Source organism: Kogia breviceps, chromosome 8 (genome assembly GCF_026419965.1).
Source record: "Kogia breviceps isolate mKogBre1 chromosome 8, mKogBre1 haplotype 1, whole genome shotgun sequence".
Lineage (NCBI taxonomy): Eukaryota > Metazoa > Chordata > Mammalia > Artiodactyla > Physeteridae > Kogia > Kogia breviceps.
Genome location: NC_081317.1, coordinates 23,900,706 through 23,921,401, shown reverse-complemented (window position 1 = coordinate 23,921,401; position 20,696 = coordinate 23,900,706). Strand labels below are relative to the sequence as shown.

The 20,696-nt window shown below is 45.5% G+C and overlaps 1 protein-coding gene across 5 annotated transcripts in view; it reads right to left on the bottom strand.

Annotated features, from left to right (window-relative positions):
* Positions 1-20,696, bottom strand: part of EPB41L4B (erythrocyte membrane protein band 4.1 like 4B) — a 145,999-nt gene that overhangs the window by 85,177 nt on the left and 40,126 nt on the right. For all 5 annotated transcript variants that reach the window (XM_067040993.1, XM_067040990.1, XM_067040991.1 and 2 more), the window contains exons 3-6: positions 7,277-7,319; positions 6,362-6,440; positions 3,707-3,751; positions 1,564-1,616 (exon numbers count right to left, since the gene is read on the bottom strand). In XM_067040993.1, coding sequence (XP_066897094.1) covers positions 1,564-1,616; positions 3,707-3,751; positions 6,362-6,440; positions 7,277-7,319 — 220 coding nt within the window. The remainder of the gene's footprint in view (positions 1-1,563; positions 1,617-3,706; positions 3,752-6,361; positions 6,441-7,276; positions 7,320-20,696) is intronic.

Here is a 20,696-nt window from a genome sequence, read left to right as displayed (position 1 = left end):
ACAAAGCAATGTAAAGCAATTATACTCCAATAAAGACATAAAATATATATATATATATATATATATATATGAATGAAAAAAAATAAGTAGTAAAGGTGACTAAGGAATGGAAGTATCAGGGAATGGGAGTAACCTGGTCATTAAAAACCTTCTTTATAAGTAAAAACACGACAGAATATATGTACTAAAATTACCAAGTAGAAAATCATACAAAAAAATTTGTGTATGAGTCTGATCAGAACTACATTTTTAAAACTCAAACCCATAGATAGAAACTCTGCTTGTCTGTGGGTAGGACGGTGGGTTACTTTCTTCCTTCTACTCGTCTGATTGTTGTCCTGATATTCTATAATAAGCCTGCACTGATTTTATGATTTGAAAAGACTTAGATCAACTTTTAAAACTTGGTAAATACAAAAGTCAGAAGCCAAATCTTACTATGGCACTCAAAAATAATTAGTAGTTATAAATGAATACATCATAATTCATTATCCCATAGAAGCCCTGATAAACGAGTCTGCAATATGTCCATCCGATGTGCTGATGAAATTCCTTATATGCAGTTACACATTAGTATCCTTTTAATGAGTGCTGGCAACTTTAACAAGTGTTTCTTCCGCATGTTAAGCTAAAAATCCACCACTGCATCGGACAGATGGAACAGTCAACGTTGAGAGACAGGCAACCCTCTTACCGTCCAATTCCCACCCACATGCTGATGACTCTCCCCTGTCAGTGCTTCCAGCCTGACCTGTCTGGTGGAGCCAGATCTCTACAGACTCAAGAAGCTCCCAGAGGCCCCACTGGCCCCTCTCAGCCAAGAGACCCTACACAGATGTCCCCCCACTGGAGCCCAACTCTTCTTCTAACCATTCACTGTCACTATCTCCCATCCTTGGTAGCAGCCTATGAGTCACCTCTGTCTCCTCTCTCAACACGGAGCCTAATGACCAGGTCCTCCTTCTCCTTATACCGCTGATGCTATTTTGGGGTGTGTGTTTAACCCCAGGCTTAGTTTCGTTTTGTTACAGCTACACCTCCTCACTTCACCCCCAGCCCCAGTCTTGACCTTGCCCCCATCCCTTCTCCCCATCACAGCCACTGTGGCCTTTCTAAAATGCACGTGTGACCAGGCCTGCCTCCCGCTCAAGAGCCTTCAAAGACGCCATGTTGACAGCGTGAAGTTCATGCGCTTTAAATGGGGTCAAGTTCACCCGCCGCTCCAGGTCTTTGAACTTGGCCCTCTAACACCACTCAACTGCTAGTGCCTCTCTGCACTTTTCTACTTTGTGCCTTGGTTCCTCTGTTCATCTCCATCTACCCTTCCCCAGACAGGCCTCCACTTCCAAGCCTCCTGCAGGTCTCTCTTCCTGAAGGAACCACACTGTACTCTGTATGTACACACGGAGTATGTGATCTGGCCACAAGGTCCTCACGGGACTGAAAGCTACTTGGGGATGGAGACCAAAGCAGAGCACTGTGCCTGGTACATGGGAGACCCTCATTTGCTGAAATGAAAAGCAACAACTTTAAAATGCTAATTACCACTAAGGAATAATGTACCTTGCAGGCAGAGAGCAGCTAACTCCACAGCTGTTTCATATGGGCATTTCAATCTTGGAAGGGAAAAAAGGAAAAAAGAAATTAACTGTAAATACGAACTTTAATATTCATAACTATACAAAATGTCACTAACATCATTTCTCAGAAGGTAGTGATATTTAGATAATGATTTTTGTTCTCGGTGGTTTCTATTTTTGCTGTCTACATTAAAAAACGCAAACAAGCTGACTTACACTCCCTGTTTCCCAAAGTCAGTTCTCATCATATGGTAAAATAACCCCATCTAGGTATAGTTCCTCTCAACTCCAAGTAGAGTGGGCAATTTTACTGAATCTGGCAAGAACTGGGAAGTTTGGGAAACAGAATGAAAAGCCTTCCCTTTGCTTTATTATTTTTAAACTTATTTTATCTTGGTCTAGTACATGCATCTTTTGAAGCTGCCTTCACTCTTTCTTGAAATGAGGTCATAGTGTTACAAATAAACAGACACCATATCTAAGATTGCCAGGACAGCTGGATACGCTCGAGCAATCGAATAACTGAGGCATCGCCACAGAGGTGTATTACTGCAAATCCAGTGATCTCACTCATATTTACTATTACAGATTCAGTTGGAAAAATAATAATGACATACACATTGGTATAGTACTTCATAGTTTTCAAAGCCTTTTCATATATGTGTATTATCCCATTTGGTCAATGCATCAAGTGTGTCAACCCCTAGGATGGGTGTCACCTGTGCTCCCCATCCCCACCTCAGAAATGAGGAACTGAGTGTTCAAGTGTCCTGCGCACAGACGGCCAGCTGGTAGAGACAACACTGGAGCCGCCAGAACACTATTCTGCTATGAATGCGGTAAATCAGGCTGACGTGCACGTAAACTGCAAAGTACCGTACAAATGCAAGGCGTCGCCATTAATATTTTTCCAGACCAAAGACAATCATCAGTTAAGAGGCTTTTAGTATGAGAAGCACAGTATGGAGAGAGAGAGAGAGAAATACACACACAATCAAAGATCTGTATTGCATGGCTGAATAAGGCAAACGTATATACACTGTATAATCTACTTGTTCTATAGTGTACATTCTACTAGGATTCTCATAGCACATATTCTACAGAGAGTTTCCAAATTCGGAAATCACATTTTAAATCTCCCTCAGATTATATTCAAAATCAAAATTTTGATTTTGATTCTTGTCAGTAATAGCAGGTATTGCTTTTTAGATTCAGTATATCTTAGTTTTCCATGTAACAGAAAATAGTCAATATGTCTGGTGAAAAATGACACAACTGTAAAAGTTATGACTGCTGAAATCTCATATCCTTAAACTACATACTGGCTTCCCTGGTGGCGCAGTGGTTGACAGTCCGCCTGCCGATGCAGGGGACACGAGTTCACGCCCCGGTCCGGGAAGATCCCATGTCCGCGGCTGGACCCGTGAGCCATGGCCGCTGAGCCTGCGCGTCCGGAGCCTGTGCTCCGCAACGGGAGGGGCCACAACAGTGAGAAGCCCGCGTAACACACACACACACACAAAACCCCACTACATACTGCCTGTGAAACCAACCATTTCAGTGCCAGTGCTTCTCGTGTTTAACAATCATTGTATAGCCAGAGGTCTAGTATTTAAAAACAATTTTTAAGAGAGGAAAAGGAAATGAGATGATATTTTAAGAGAAGAAAAGGAAATGAGATGAGATGTCTAAACCTCTTTCTACTAGAATCAGAACATAACCTCTTTACGTTACTTAAATGCAGATGGTGATGAGTGAGACTTTTGGATGATCCAAATACTTGTCAGTGTATTACATACTAATAATGTATCTTGCTTGCAAATATGACAAAAGCTGTTATGAATGGGGCAGTGATGTGATCAGGGAGAGAATTATTCCCAGATACACATCACTTAAGATATTAAATGCTCTTGGAAATGCTTCAAGCCATATAGTAATCACTTGAAATAAGATGATGATGACAGTGATACAAGTATTAGACTCACTTTACAATGGCTGGCGTACTTTTTTTGAATTTTGAAAAGGTAACAAGGGTAAAGAGTTTAAAAAAATCACACACGGTGAACTATTTGGAAAATATACTATGATCCATCCTAAGTTAAGAGTTAGAACAAAAACATACTTACTTTCCTGAAAGAATGTCATGCCTGAGTTGTAAAACAAACAGGTACCTGACAAACATATACAAAAGTCAACAACGGGTAACTCTTCCCCAGCCGCTTCCAGTACCCAACTTCCCATCACAAATCCCACCCCACACACTGCCCGGAATTTTGCATTGTAAAAAGGGAGTCCAAATCAAATGAGAACTTGGGTGGAAGCATCTCCTCCTGTCTCCAGGAAGGCATCCCAGAATCTAGCTAGGAAGGTGAGCGCATGTAGGAATTCGCAAGATACTTAGAGGATGGAACATGGAGCACGGCACAGTCCAATGACACCTCCACATGCCCTTCGGGCTCCAGGAGAGAGAGAGACACACACACACGCACACGCACGCAGGGCGCACACGCAGCGTGCAACGTGTCCAATCCAACAGGCAGGGTAGAGCCACTGCATTGGGCCCTCAGCCGGACCACCAGCAGATTCCAGAAAGGCTGCAGCTGATTGTATCAAAAAATTTACAGGGCTTCCCTGCTGGCGCAGTGGTTGAGAGTCTGCCTGCCGATACAGGGGACACGGGTTCATGCCCCCATCCGGGAAGAGCCCACATGCCGCGGAGCGGCTGGGCCTGCGCGTCCGGAGCCTGTGCTCTGCAACGGGAGAAGCCACAGCGGTGAGAGGCCAGCGTACCGCAAAAAAAAAAAAAATTTACAGCTGACTGTAGTTAGTTAGCAACCACTGGAGTCTTTTTTTTTTTGCAGTCCTTTTTTTTTTTTTTTTTTGCCATACGCGGGCCTCTCACTGCTGTGGCCTCTCCCGTTGCGGAGCACAGGCTCTGGACGTGCAGGCTCCGCGGCCACGGCTCACGGGCCCAGTCGCTCCGTGACATGTGGGATCTTCCCGGACCGGGGCATGAACCCGTGTTCCCTGCGTCGGCAGGCAGACTCTCAACCACTGCGCCAGCAGGGAAGCCCGAGGCTTTTTTTCTGATGCAGTTTAACTGCAGACTCTGCCTTTGAAAAAAACAAAGTACACGTGTGCACACACACACACACACACACACACACACACACACAGAGGAAACAAAAATCCTGGAATTGGATGGCAGCTGGTCACAGGGGTAACGGAAAATGGGGAGGAAGGCAGCAAATAACACAAGTGCAGTTCACTGAAGTGAAAGATTAAGTGTTCTTTTTACCAGGAGGATGTGGGCATCAGAACCACTTACAGTGCTTGGTAAAAACCAAAGCTGCCCGGGCTTCCCCGGTGGCGCAGTGGTTGAGAGTCCGCCTGCTGATGCAGCGGACGCGGGCTCGTGCCCCGGTCCGGGAAGTTCCCATGTGCCGCGGAGCGGCTGGGCCCGTGAGCCATGGCCGCTGAGCCTGCGCGTCCGGAGTTTGTGCTCCGCAACGCGAGAAGCCACAACAGTGAGAGGCCCGCGTACCGCAAAAAAAAAAAAAAAAAGAAAAAAACCCAAAGCTGCCCACGCTCCACTCCATACCTACAGAATGAGAATCTTACACACAAGAGTGGTCCCCAGGAATCTGATTTGTTCAAAAGCAACACGGGTGTTTCTGATTCACAAACCCTGGTTAAGAATCACTGGCTTTGATGACAGCTAGAAGCAGCACACTTCATAAAGGACTCTAAAGAGAAACACTAGGATAATGTAATTTGTTTGAACTTTGAAAACAATGTACACGGTCACTCTCTGTGGAATGGATACAGGACAATGTGGGTGATGGAGACATGTGGGTGGTGGTGAAGGTTCTAGTACATTCCAGAATGTTACTCTTCTGAGAAATGCTCAACCACCATTAAACTGAGTACCCACATCAAGGAGGACACAATGCTGACGTGGCCAGAACTTCCAATTCCTATAGGAAAACCTAACCACAGAAGCCCCCAGGCCGCTCCCATGGGGGACATGGTGATAAAGTCAGTCTTTAAAGTATTACTTAGGGGGTCACCTCCAAGCCAGTGGCCACCACCATGGATCACCCAGAAGCTTACATGTCACCACAACTACTGTCCATCACAGACAATGACAAGGAGATTCTGGGGACATCAAAAGCAGCAGAAGGCTGAGAAGAGAATCTCACTGATAGAACGGTGGCTGGAGGGAAAGCCCACACGTAAAATGTTCTTTAAGCCTCTTTTGCTTTGACACTATTTCTGAAGTCTAAGAGACAGGCAAGGGCAGGCACACTATAAAAGAAATTCGGTGGGGAGGAAAGATACTGTAATGCAATTCTAACAACTTTGATATTGTAACAATCAAGGGACTATTTTGCAGTTGCTTAAAAAAAATAAGGTGGCAATTTTGGAGGGAGAGCTGCTCTTCTAATATTTGCCTTCTCTTTTTGTATCTGAGACAAAACTAAAGTGCCATAGACCAACTAGCCAATTTACCCAAGGTCCAACAAAATAGGAACGTGACAAGAAAATAAATGTTTAAATTTTGATTCACTATGAAAAAGGTCCAGTCAAGCAAAGTGTGGATTTTCAACAGAATACAGAGATAAGCACACACAAAGTGCTAATAACAGTTGCCCAGAATATAAAGACAGCAGATGAAAGAGGCGGCAAACCCACAGTTTAGAAGACTCATGGATTGTAAGTAAGGCAAGTGCTACTGGGTGTGGGTGGGTAGGAGGATCTTGTTTTGCATCTTGTCCTACCTTGTAAACTCTTCACGAAGGTTGTTCGGTTCTGAAGAATAATATTTAACTCGAAAGTGCAAAGCATAAGCAGGTCCAACTAAGCATTTGGAGATGGAAGGTTGAAGATGTTTTTCCCCAATTTTGAAGATCACAGAATGGACAAAAGGAAAAACATGTTAAATCTATTAACATATCCACCACGGACTCTGGGAGGTAACAACGGAACGTACAAAGCTAGTACGTTCTTTTCAATACTAGTTTGGAAAACTAAAATGGACTTCAGTTTTGACAAAGATAGTTTAGCTAGTAATCTCATCCTCATCATCTAGATGAATTACTAAGAGCTAACCTTTTACTTTCACCCCTGATTGCCAAGATACTCCAAAGTGATATTAACTTTTAACAAAATACTAAGTGGGCTAAAGGAAAGTGACACATAAACAGTCAAGTGTTCTGTAATCTAAAAACACTATGGTAAAAATACCTTAAAAGTATTAAATTTAAAAAAATTACTCATACGTAAACCACATTGAAGAAATCTGGTTACCACAACTATAAAATCAGAGAGCTGGACCAGACTGTCAAAGATCCTTCCTGCTCTCCCATTCTCTGAATCTACTTCATAACTCACGAGAAAATGAATGTCACAGGTATAAAGTCATGTTTCTGAACAGCATATTTATCAGTCCTCATTGGCAGAAGTGTCTGGTTTCAAATGAGGGCATAGTCTGTTCTTTAACATCTACTAAAAACTCTTATTCAAATTTTAAACTCTAATATTTAGCCAGCCTTAGGAAATTAAAATTCATCCTTAAAATTGAATCCATTTGAAAATGCTCCCAAGTTCTTATGAAAATGTAATACCTCAAAACATTGGCAAAGGAGTTTACTCTCTGATAAAAGAAGGTAGTAAACTAAATTCTGCTTACTTACTTTTCATCTGCTTTTTTATGGGTTTGGAATGATCCAGCCAGTGCTGAAAGAAAGAAAAAAAATTTTTCTTAGGATTAGTTCATCAGTAAGATTACACAGTCCCTTGAAGTTACCCTGCCCTACAACTCTTAGTAATTAAAACCAGGGATTGTACCAGATCACGAGCTCTTAGGCTAAGGATCTGCTAACAGCTTGGAATGGTATAAAAATACCTGTGCTACATGAAAAGACGCTCAACATCACTAATTATGAGACAAATGCAAATCAAAACCACAACAAGGTATCACCTCACAAGGGTCAGAATGGGCATCAACAAAAAGTCTACAAATAATAAATGCTGGAGTGGATAAGGGAAAAGTGAACCCTCATACACTGCTGGTGGGAATGTAAATTGGAGCAGCCACTACGGAGAACAATATGGAGGTCCCTTAAAAAACGAAAAATAGAACCATTTGATACAGCAATTCTACTCCTGCGTATATATCCAAAAAAACTGAAAACATTAATTTGAAAAGATACATGCACCTCAGTGTTCATAGCAGCACTATTTATAATAGCCAAGCCAAGTGCCCATTAACAGATGATTGGTTTAAGAAGATGTGTGTGCGTGCGTGTGTGTGTGTGTGTATAATAGACTATTACTCAGTCATAAAAAAGAATGAAATATTGCCATTTGCAGCAGCCTGGATGGACCTAGAGATTATCATACTAAGTGAAGTTAAGTCACAGAAAGACAAATATTACATGATATCACTTATATGTGGAATCTAAAAAATAATACAAATGAATCTACATACAAAAGGGAAGCAGACTCACAAAAATAGAAAACAAACTTATGGTTACCAAAGGGGGAAGGGGAGAGGGATAAATTAGGAGTTTGGGATTAACCTACAGATGCAAACTGCTATATATAAACTAGATAAGCAACAAAGATTTACTGTAGAGCACAGGGAACCATATTCAATATTCTGTAACAACCTATAATGGAAAATAATCTGAAAAAAAAATTTATATATATATAACTGAATCATTTTGCTGTACACCTGAAACTAACACAACATTATAAATAAACTATACTTCAATTTAAAAAAAAGAAAAAATATCTGTGCTTATGCACATTAAGAGCATTTCTCCTGGGGACAGTTAGCTTTCCAAAGAGGTGCCTAAAATAACCTAACACCCTTTACCTCATTGATCTATAATGTCCCTTCTAGTCAGTGGAGCCACCAACTGCCTTTTTCTCCTGAGTTTTCTCAAGTTACAACCAAGTCTCCATTAATCTAGTAATGACTACAAGCCCCACCATTGAAAATCTCTGCTCATACACAGGTCTTGGCATTCTGTCGCCCTAAACTCTAAAATTTAAAAACAAAATTCATGACCCTTTAAATGACCCACACTGAAGATGGAAAGACAGGAGGGGATTTGCCTGGGAGAATTCTGCTCTGGTCCATGAAGGCATTTCAACTTCCTCTAGTTTTCACCAGAAACACCACTTCAGTCTTATCCATTCAAGGAAACTGCAAAACCATTTCCCTCATATAAACGTTCCTCTATAACATCCAAGTTGTTGACACTACAGTCCTGAGGAGCCTCAGGAGCTTGACTTCCATGGAAAGCAACATTTAGAAACATGAAACTGTGAGCCCCTCCAGGTAAACACGAGCCTCGAAGGGCAGGGACCACGCACTCAATCATCTTGGAGTTTCCTGTGCCAAACGCAGAGTTTGGCACCCAGCAGGCCCTTATCAGATGCTTGAGAAATAAATAAATGTTCAACGTAATTTTTTAAATGAGGCAAATAGAGACCTTTCCATCCCTTTACATAAATTCCATGCACGTGGAACATCGCTGTTAGGATGTTGGAATAACACAGCCTGGAGCAGGTTTCTCACTAGCTGTGCAAAATCCGAGGCAATTCTGCTGACCGCCAAGATATTTTCAGAAGCAATCTAAACTCTGCACATTCTAATAATGAGACAGGGTGGGACTAAGTGAGTACAGTTCACTCTACCCCTCACCAAAGAGCCCACTCTGTGTGGGAGGAGAGGGATAAGGAAACACAGAAGCAAATAAGAGATGAATTATAATACCATAAGCTGGGAGCAGTGCAATGGGAGACTGTGGGCTCTGTCAACCCCACTCCCCAGCTAGGCAGCCGTGTGATCAAAGCACCGGGGCCCCACAGCCGGATGCCTATCTCAAAGGCTCGTGGACAGGATGCTTTATCTCACTGTTCATAGCTTTGAATGGGAAATGACCTAAATGTCCATCAACAAAGATGGATTAAAACAATGGCTAGTCCATATAATGAAATACTACTCAGCCTTTAAAACTGATTTAGGCCTATATTTATTGATGTGGCAAGGGATCCATGGCACAATGTGAGATGGAAAAAAAAAAGCAGGTAGGATCCCTTTATAGAAAATTATTATTTCTTATCAACATATGTCTAGAAGAATTTATAGAGGTTATTTCTGAATGTGGGACTGACGTCTACTGTTTTTCTTTTTTAATTTTCTGCATAGTTTTTTTACCTTTGAATGGGAATATTACTTTCACGGTGGGAGGAGGTGGGCTGATTTGCCAACTTCCATCATTCATTCATCACTTGCCTATCGGGCAGTTTCTGATGATCAATTTGTATAATTAGAATTAAGGCTCACTGCTGCCCTCAACCAAGCTGGAAATGCTGGACCTCAGCCCCTGAGAGGACAGATAAAAGACTTGATAAAAACATAATATTTACTTTCCTGCCAAAGTAAGTATCACGCTAATGGCTTGACTAAACCTGTTCTTTGCCTCACTTTCAAATCAATTTATCCTTAGCAGGCAGGAAAGTTCTCCCTGCAACCAGCCTTCTAATCTTATTAGCCCCAGAGGCTCCGAGATTAAAGGATCTTGTCCCATCTCTTTCCCTTCTCAAGTCTCCTTACTGTATTTGGAATAGAACAAACTTCAGCCCACTGTTCCTCTCCCTCTACTGTCAAACTCTAATCTTGATCCAAGCCCAACCTGTGTCGTTTCCTCAGCTGTGGTTTTCAACCCTGGCTGTGTTTCAATCACGAATACCCAGGTCCCACTCAAGATCATTAAACAGAATCTCAGATGGTTAGTGTTTTCTAAAGGCTCCCAGTGTGCCCATTAAATATTTAGCGCTGGGGCTTCCCTGGTGGCGCAGTGGTTGAGAGTCCACCTGCCGATGCAGGGGACGCGGGTTCGTGCCCCGGCCCGGGAAGATCCCACGTGCCGCGGAGCGGCTGGGCCCGTGAGCCATGGCCGCTGAGCCTGCGCGTCCGGAGCCTGTGCTCCGCAACAGGAGAGGCCACAACAGTGAGAGGCCCTCGTACCGCAAAAAAACAACAACAAAAAAACAAAACAAACAAACAAAAAATGGTCCACATTAAAAAAAAAATTTTTTTTAAAGAAGCCCCCTTATCCATGAGTGCTGGCCTCCATCCTTCTCACCTAGCCACCAGCCACAGAGCCCTGCCCAGAGCAGGACCCGCCAGGATTGAGGCCTGTGAAAAATCTGGGGTTCACAAAGCCGGGAAAAGAATCAGAAACGGCTCCATTTAAAGAGCTCCTTGGGCTTCCCTGGTGGCGCAGTGGTTGAGAGTCTGCCTGCCGATGCAGGGGACGCGGGTTCGTGCCCCGGTCCGGGAAGATCCCACGTGCCGCGGAGCGGCTGGGCCCGTGAGCCGTGGCCGCTGAGCCTGCGCGTCGGAGTCTGTGCTCCGCAGTGGGAGAGGCCACAGCAGTGAGAGGCCTGGATACGGCAAAAATAAATGAATAAATAAATAAATAAATAAAGAGCTCCTTGACGCTGTGGTGTTCAGATCAGGTTTGCTCATCTGCATCAGAGGTGATAAGAAACCCAGTCACAAGCCTAAAACAAGAGATGATAAAATCTATCTTGTATCCAACCAGTTCAAAATGACCCGACTTTTCTTCTTAGCTGTAGGAGCTGACCAGACTCTGATCACTCATGCTTAATCCCACAAGACCACCCTGGGACTTCCAGACACTGCGGCACTCAGGCCCAATGTGGCATTTAATAAATTATATCCTATACTTGGCTTGAAGCCCTATTCAGCAGCAGCAGGACCTGTCTTGGATGTTCACCTGCATTCGGCAAAGTACAGCCGGGCTGCCTGTCGGCAGAGGCCAAGGCAAATGGCTCCAGCCCTCTTAACAGACCATTAAACCAGTCACCGGAAACAAACAGGTGCCTTCCTGAGTTCAAAGGGCAAGACATTTAACTCAAACACTCTAACGGGTATTAGGTGGTTTCTGATCTGAATTGCTCCTCCAAGTCCATCTGGCAAAACCCTTCCCATAAATCGAGATGTGAGATGATTTGGCAAAGCCCATCTGTTCTGGTAGTACATCAGTTCTAGAATTATGACATATATAAGGTTGGTTATAGAACTTAATTGTCTAAAGTCTACACAGAAGCACTTGAATCACAATGGCCAGGAGAAGCTCAGGGGTTGAAGATGGTCTAAAAACTCTGCCTGTACAACCCTGGACCATCACATTTGAGTGATGGAACTCATAACTGGCTTTCTAGTACCTCTAGATTTTCTCGGCTTGTAAAAAGTGTCTACTTTGCATTTAAATTAGAGCTGGAAGGAATGTGAGAGATAATCATATCCAAAGGATGTAAAGAGAAAGAAGAGAATGAACACTTTTGGAGCTTATTGTGTGTGATGCTGTGACTCATAATAAGAAATGTATATTTGGTCTTCACCAATTTTCTGGCACAAAGCTCCTAAAACCCTTGTCATTTCCTAAGTGTTAACAGCAGTAAAAGTGTCTTAACATTCATAACGAAACCCTTTCAATGACACCTGAGTTTACGTGAATGAGGTGACTTTGGGAAAGCACCTAAGGATGGGGCTTGTTGCCAGGGGAACCAAACACATGATTGATTATAGCGTTAGATAACTTTCAGTCCCCTGCCACCTCCCCGACCTCTGGGAAGGGGAGAGGGGCTGGAGGTTGGATCAATCACCAATGGTCGATGATTTAATCAATCGTGTCTATGTAATGCAGCCTCCATAAAAACCCAAAAGGACAAGGTTCATAGACTTTCTGGGTTGGTGAACACATGGAGATTTGGGAGGAGCGGTGTGTTGAGACGGCATGAAAGCTCCACACCTCCCCACCCCCCATACCTTGCCCTATGCATGTGTTTCAACTGGCTGTTCCCGAGTTACATCCTTTTTATAATAAACTGGTAACCTAGTAAGTAAACTGTTCCCCTGATTTCTGCGATTGGCTCCAGCAAATTAAACCCAAGGAGGGGGTCATGGGAAACTCCCACCTACAGCCAGTAGGTCAGAAGCACAGGTGACAACGTGGACTTGGCATTAGCACCTGAAGTGTGTGCGTATGTGCGGTGCGGGGGCTGGTGGGGAGTCCTGAGGGACTGAGCCCTTAATCCGACACTGTCTTCAGGCAGACAGTGTCAGAATTCATTGCTTGTAGTGTTGGAAAAAACACCCCTTACGTTATGTCACATCCATCCCTTTCTCAGGCTTCGAGCGGAGGAAGGTGGCCGTGGAGAGGGCTCGAGGTACCCAGGATCACGGCGCTAATGAGGCAGGATTCTAACTCGGGCTGTGTCGGCATCTGGTGCTCTGGGTCTCCGCACCACACCCCAGCCGGGACACACCTTCTCTGCCCACGGGAGGGATCTCATCCCTCCTCGTCCTCATTCAGGATGAAGCCCTGTCAACCCATTCACGCCAGCTACTTGAGCTTTCCTTGGGGATTCATTTAAATCAATTGCAGAGACCCCCTTCCCTTTATCAATAGCTTCCCATTCAGTGCCAGGAAAACACTTGCTCTGCCAACATGCAGAAGCAGGCTGCTGGGAGGCCTGAGGCATTTCTTGAGCTGTTGCACATGTCTTTGAGAAGGAGGCAGGAGATCAGAGTTCAAGTCCCAGCCCTGCCACTTGCCTGGCGTGTGGCCAGGAGCAAGCCCCCCACGCCATCCCCTCAGCTTCCTCATCTGTGCACCGAGTGGTCCCCTAACACAAGAATCAACTCAGTGTCCGTGGCAACTGTAATGAACTGTTCAAATGAAAGGAAGGGTTGAAGATGTTTTCTCTGACAGTTAACATGTCCCACTACTAGTGCTTATGCTCTCCAACTCTAACCCCACATACATCTGAAATGGTAGGGGTGCCAGCAGTGTCCACACAAGTGGCAAATGTGATGACATTCCAGGCACCCATCAGAGTGAAGCCACAACAGTCCCTCTGGCGTCCACGGAGTCCTTCCAGCAGTCACCGTGTCCGTTTGTCAACCTCCCCTAACAGCCCTGGGCCTCCAATTACCCATCTACCCGATTCCACGCTGCAAAAACCAGAGGAAAAACACCTCACAAGTCTGAGACAAAGGCCCCAAACCACCTTTTCTGGATTCCTTGCTGCAAAATGGACCACCATGAAATGCTCCCTTTTCACGCTGGGAGGGGCTCAGGAAGGGACTGAGGGTAGCTACACCTACCTACCCTGTAGAACGCCCACCCCGAGATGGGGACGGAGACTTCTGCTTGGTGAGGCTACGGTTAGCCCAGCCCCCCAAATTCCTGCTGCTCCTCTGCCTGGCAAAGTCCTCTCATCCTCTGTGTCTGCGGCCCACCCCACGTTCGCCCTTCCCCTCTGATACCCTGATCGCCTCATCAGCAACACTCAGCGTCCAGGCTCACAGATGGGAGGACAGTGAACAGTATAGTCTATAGCCGTGAACGGTATAGTCTGAGGCTTAACTCTCCAGGTTTCAGGATCTTAACACTGAAATTCTGGGATTGGTTTTTTGTTCCAAGACTCTTGAGTCCTAAGATACTTTAAGTACACTAGCTGTGGTGGATATTTTATTGAGTAATTTTATATTTATCATTTAAAAAACAAACCCCAAAACTGAGCCCACAGTTTTCCAGACTGTCTCCCTCACCAGAATGTGGTAGGTGGGGACACTGTCCAGCCTACCTCTGCGCCACAGAGCTCGCCACTGAGTAAACTCCAAGTCAAAGTTTGCTGAATGGCTACTGACTCAATGTTTTCTTTCTGCGGGTGTGGCTGTGTGTGGGTGGGTGTGATGTTCCCTTGTGTAATGGAATCAGTATAACCCAGTGGAAAGTGCTGGCCTTTGGAATGAGAGACCAGGTTCTGAATCCCGGCTCTGTCCCTTACTTTAACCTTTACAAGGTTTCTAGTGAGCCTCAACTTCCTCATCTGTGAAATGGGTCTGCTTTATGGCCAGCTTTACAGATCAATGCTGAATGTTAAACAAGAGTTATAGAAAGCCTTTAGTTTGATGCCTGCCTCAGAGCTCATCAGAATAGAAACTCAGTAAACAGCACCTATCAGAACAGTCTAAGAAAGCTGGGTGGGTGCAGGCCAGAGCCCTGGGCTCCCAGAAGAAAGCTTTGATATGTAAAAATAGAACCCCTGCCCCTGCTTTGAGCTGTGCCAAAGTGAGAGCTACAGAGTGGGTTCCTGGGTGGCTTTCCTGCTTTGATATGGAAAAGAGAAAGAGGAGGCCCCAGCCCCAACTGCTAAAAATAGGCGATGCCAATAGACTTTGACCTTGCTTCAGGGCTGGGCTGTGCACTATGGAAACCAGGCTTGGCTCTTTGCAGCAAGCTGGGAATATAAACTGGGGATGCAGGGAGCCAAGAGCCCTGGAACCCCCAGCCCTCTGATTTGCATATCAGGGGCTGGGTGGGGATGTCATTCCTTGCAGGAGCCTCAATTATGGGGCAATAAGCAAATGGCCAAGTGGACCATTCCCTTCTGGCCTCCATCTATCACACCTGCCACCAACTGCTTTGTCCCGGGCCTTTGGGAAAAATCATTGGCACAGCGAACTTTCCCAGAGGTCTCATCTAAATTGCTAAGGTCTCTCCCACAGACAAGGCAGCCTTGAGGTTCCAGCTAACCTCAGTGCATCACCTCTGGGGGCCGTGTTGACTTCTGGTCCCCTCCCCCCCAGGGCCTGCCCAGCTGGGAAGAAGAGACCCACACCCATGCTGGATTACAAAACCCTTTTCTTCCATTAACTCACTGAGTCCTTCAATTTCCCTCTGAAATGGATGTTACTACATCCACCCTGGTGTTAGGAAGACTGAGGCTCCAGAGTACAGTGTACCGAAAAGAACACTCAAAACCCGAAATCGCAAAACCTGGGTTCGCACACAAGCTGTGCTACTCGCTAAGTGACTTGCCAAGGTCTAAGGACTTTGGTTTCACCACCCAGAGATGGAGAAATTTGACAAATGGCTCCTAAGGTCCCTTCTGGGGCTAAAGACAACAGTTCTAGGTTGTATGCCTTGTCACCAATAGTCACCGAGTTAAGAAGAGGAGGACCTAAGTCTTAGGATCTAATCAGAAAGGTTTGTTCATATACACAGATAATGACCCTGAGGCCAAATGAGCAAACTGCCAGGGAGGGCAAAATGAGCTCAGGTTTACAGAGAGGAGGAAAAACATTTTGGGAGTTCAGGACATGCTGCACGAAGGGCTGTCATCAGAGGTGGTCTTCAAAGATGGCCAGAAGTTTAAACGGGATGAGAAAGGGTGTTCCGGGAGGGGAACCAGCACACAAGGTGCAGGCAGTACCAGACCCAGCCTACAATGAGCCCAGCTTAGAGGTCAAACCGATGAGAAGAAGAGGCCTGGGAGCTGTCGCTGCCCCACATCTCTAGAATCCTCAGAGTTTGGCAGTTGAGGACCCTAGGCCTGCTCTTGTGGGGAAGAAAAGCGCATCATATTCACGGAGCTGCGTGCTTGAAAGGCTTTAGCACCCGCAGAATCTGAGCATCTGCAGGCGTGTGGCCTGGGAAGGACGCCTGAACATCCTTCCTGCCACACGGGGCCAGGGCACCAGCGGGCAGGAAAGCCTGGCAGCCAAGTGAGCAGAGGCTCACAGCAGAGTCTTTCATAGTGGAGTCACATCCTTGGCTTTCTGGGAACCCGTGTGGCTGGAAAGCAGTCGCCTGGGGATGAGGACACGCCACCAGAACAACAGGTACTTGGCTCTAACGGCAGAAAGAACAGGTATCTTCTCCCTGACTAGAGAAGATTTGTGGGGCAGACACGCCTGCCTCTCCTTTAGACTCAGAATCACTGGACATTAGAACTAGAAGAGCTCTTGGGAGAACAGGTCCAAGAACCCTATTTTAGGGATTTTCCTGGCAGTCCAGTGGTTAAGACTCCATGCTTCCACTGCAGGGGGCGTGGGTTTGATCCTTGGTCGGGGAACTAAGATTACACATGCTGCCTGGGGTGGTCAAAAGAAAAAGAAGAGGGGCTTCCCTGCTGGCGCAGTGGTGAAGAACCCACCTGTCAATGCAGGGGACACAGGTTCAATCCCTGGTCCGGGAAGATGCCACGTGCCGCGGAGCAACTAAGCCTGTGCGTCACAACTACTGAGCCTGCGCTCTGGAGCCTGAGAGCCACAACTACTGAAGCCCGCAGGCCTAGAGCCCGTGCTCTTCAAGAGAGGCCACTGTAAGGAGAAGCTCGGGCACCGGAACGAAGAGTAGACCCCACTCGCCGCAACTAGAGAAAGCCCGCGTAACAATGAAGAACCAACGCAGCCAAAAATAAGTAAATAAATAAAAGAACTCCATTTTACAGATGAGGAAACTGAGCCCAAGGGAGAAAAGGTGGCTCATCTAAAGCCCATCAAATGAGTTGGGGCAGAACCAGGAGTAAAGGTCCAGGTCTGACTCAGTCCAGGGCCATAGAAAACCTGAGCCAAAAATACCACAGATGTTAGGACAACAGGAGAAGGCAGAATAGAGAAGAGTTTCCGGGATGAAGAGGGCTGGCAAGTGTCAGATGCTGGGGACAGCAAGGAGGACTTTAAACTCAGCACCCAGGAAGCAACGAGAAATGGAACTCTGATGCAGGTGTAGTGAGTAAATGCTGGAGGAACAGGCAAACTCCCTTAAAACGAAGGAGTAAAAAGGATGGACAGAGAGAAAAAAGAAACTTTGAGATGCAGGGAAGAAAACTCAGGCGTTTCCGCTGAAGGTCTTCAGAAGACCAACTGAGGTCTTCTCAGTAGGTGGCAAGGCCAACCATGAGACCAGTCTCTGTGGGAACTGGACTACAGGGTCTGTGATCCAGAGTCAGAGGGGAACCCCGGGGCACTCCAGAGTCCACTGGGGGTTAATGAGGCTCCAAGAACAGCTCAGGGGCTTGGACTCTGCTGAACCTGTGATCTGTGATTTGTGCTGGGGCCAAAACGCACAGCCCGTGGCTCTCCAGCAACGTCCGGCAGCCCGGGAGAACCAGCAGAGGAAGCATACGGGCCTGCGTGCGTGTCAGGGGAGGCCAGGGGACAGTCAGGGGAGCAGGAGAATCAACGGGCAAGTGGGGACACAGGTGAGACAGCTGAGCTTCGCCAGGCCGGGAGGAAGGAGAGAGTGGGGGGAGTTGTCGTGGGCCAAGGCCACATGCAGAAGAACTGGAAGGACGTGATCACGGGACATTGTCATGGGATGAGAAATGACAGAATTCTGGATCTTGGAGTGATTGGGGTGGCGACAGGACCAGAAGTGCACCTGTGTGAGGTTTGCTCAAGTGACGCTTCCAGTGAGAGGAAACCATGTCTGGAATGTTTAGAGGGGTCAGCAGTTTGAGTTCTGAGGTTGCCCAGGGAAGAGAAAAACAGGCACCAGAGGGCTTGAAGGAAGGGAAGGAGAGCGCTGAGGTCAGAGGGCACAGCATTGGCTAGTCCAAACTCAAAGGAAGCAGAACTGCATGGGGGAGAGGACAGGGAAAAGCTGGTCTGCCCTCCCCAGGGCCACGGTGGCCAGAGTGAGAGTCTCCGGCTCACAGGAAGGAATCAGAACCACAAACTCAAGGAGGCAGCTGGGGTGTTCGTGGCAACAGTCAGGGGGGGTGGGGTAGTGGGCTGTCAGCAGACAGGAGGTCCTGAAGGTGGAGAAGAAGTCAGTGGTGTAGACGGGGCGTCCAGTGGGAGCAGAGGGGAGTGTCTGCCCAGCAGGTACTGTAGCCCGGGCGCACTTAAGTCCTGGCTCCTGCGTATCACTGCAGACTGAGCATCGCAGTAACCATCTCAGGCAGACCCAATTTCCAGGCATCGACTTTGAGCATCTCCTTACAACCATCAGGGGTAGCCCCTGGGAAGTCTCTAAAAAGTGTCTTTCAGGTAGAAAGGCTTAGCCACAGATGAGGAGCTCCAGGTCTCAGCTCAAACATCTCCTACCAGGGAACTCACCCTTTCATACTCTGTCTAAAATAGCGCTGCCCCTTCCTCTGTCTAGTCCCTCACCCTCCCTTTACTTTGTCTAACGCCTCACTCTGCTTTATTTTTCTTAACACTTATTACCACCAGTCATGTTACAGAGGTATTACATACATCCACTGCATTATCCACTGCTTGGAATAGGACCCAGTGCATAACAGGCATTTAATAAATACTTTTAGATTGCTGAATAAATTCTCTTTGAAATCCAAAGCTAGATTTTGTTGGGAAGGGAGACCCTGAAGTCTTTCCTGCTTTTTAAAAGAACAAAGCTGGAGGTATCACATTCCCTGATTTCAAGATATACTACAAAGCTACAGTAATCTAAACAGTATGGTACAGACACAAAAACAGACACATAGGTCAGTGGAACAGAATAGAGAGCCCAGAAATGAACCCACATTTATATGATCAATTAATCAATGACAAAGGAGGCAAGAATATACAATGTGGCAAAGACAGTGTCTTCAATAAATGGTGTTGGGAGATCTGGACAGCTACATGCAGAAGAATCAAATTGGACTTCTATCTCACACTATGCACAAAAATAAGTTTGAAATAGATAAAAGACTTAAATGTAAGACCTGAAACCATAAAACTTCTAGAAGAAAACATAGGCGGTATGCTCTTTGACAGTAGTCTTAGTAATATTTTTTGGATATGTCTCCTCAGGCAAGGGAAACAAAAGCAAAAATAAACAAATGGGACTACATCAAACTAGAAAGCTTTTGCACAGTGAAGACAACTATCAGCAAAATGAAAATGCCACCTACTGACCAGGAGAAAATCTTTGCAAGTGATACATCTGATAAGGGGTTAATATCCAAAATATACAAAGACCTCATACAACTCAACATCAAAAAACCCAAACAATCCTATTTTAAAATGGGCAGAGGATCTGAATAGACATTTTCCCAAAGAAGACATACAGATGGCCAACAGATACATGAGAAGATGCTCACTAACCATCAGGAAAATGCAAATCTAAACCACAATGAGGTATCTATCACCTCACACCTGTCAGAATGGCTATTATCAAAAACACAACAAATAACAAGTATTGGCGAGGATGTGGAGAAAAGGGAACCCTCGTGCACTGTTGGTAGGAATGTAAATTGATGCAGCCACTATGGAAAACAGTATGGAGGTTCCTCAAAAAATTAAAAATAGAACTACTATATGATCCAGCACTTCCACTCCTGGATATTTATCCAAAGGAAAAAAACACTAATTAGAAAAGATATATGCACCCTTATGTTCGCTGCACTGTTATTTACAATAGCCAAGATATGGAAGCAACCCAAGTGCCCATCAATAGATGAATGGATAAAGAAGATGTGGTATCTATAATACATATGCAATGGAATATTACTCAGGCATAAAAAAATAATGAAATCTTGCCATTTGTGACAACATGGAGGGACCTAGAGGGTATTATGCTAAGTGAAATAAGTCATATAGTGAAAGACAAACATGGTATGATATCACTTATATGTGGAATCTAAGAAACAGAACAAATGAACAAACATTACGAAACAGAAACAGAGTTACAGATACAGAGAACAAACAGGTGGTTGCCAGCAGGGAAGGAGGGAGATAGAAATAGTTGAGGGAGATTAAGATATACAAACATCCAGTAGTTGCAAAATAAATGAGTCACAGGTATGAAATGTACAGTGTGGAGAATATAGTCAGTAACAAGGTAATATCTCTGAACGGTGACAGGTCGTAAACAGGCTTTCAGGGTGATCATTTAGAAATGTACAGAAATACTGAATTACTATGTTGTGTAACAGGAACTAACATAGTACTGTAGGTCAGTTATAAAATAAATAAAGAAATTAAATGAAAGAGTGGTTCTGAGCTGTGTCGAGTTCACGCACTTGAGCACCTCCACCGCACACAGTTCTGTCTCAGGCAAAGCGGGGGAAGTCTTTGCTGACCTAACGCAACCTGCTGGAGCCTGCAAGATGGTTCTCGAGCAATGCCAAGACCCGCTCTGACTGCCCAGCCCCTGAGCCCACTAAGCCCGGCTGCAATTCAGCTGTGTTCACAGCACCTGCTTGCTACACCTGGCAAGAGTCCAGGAGAGGAGGGTAGCACAGCCTCTTCTGCTGGTTAAATAC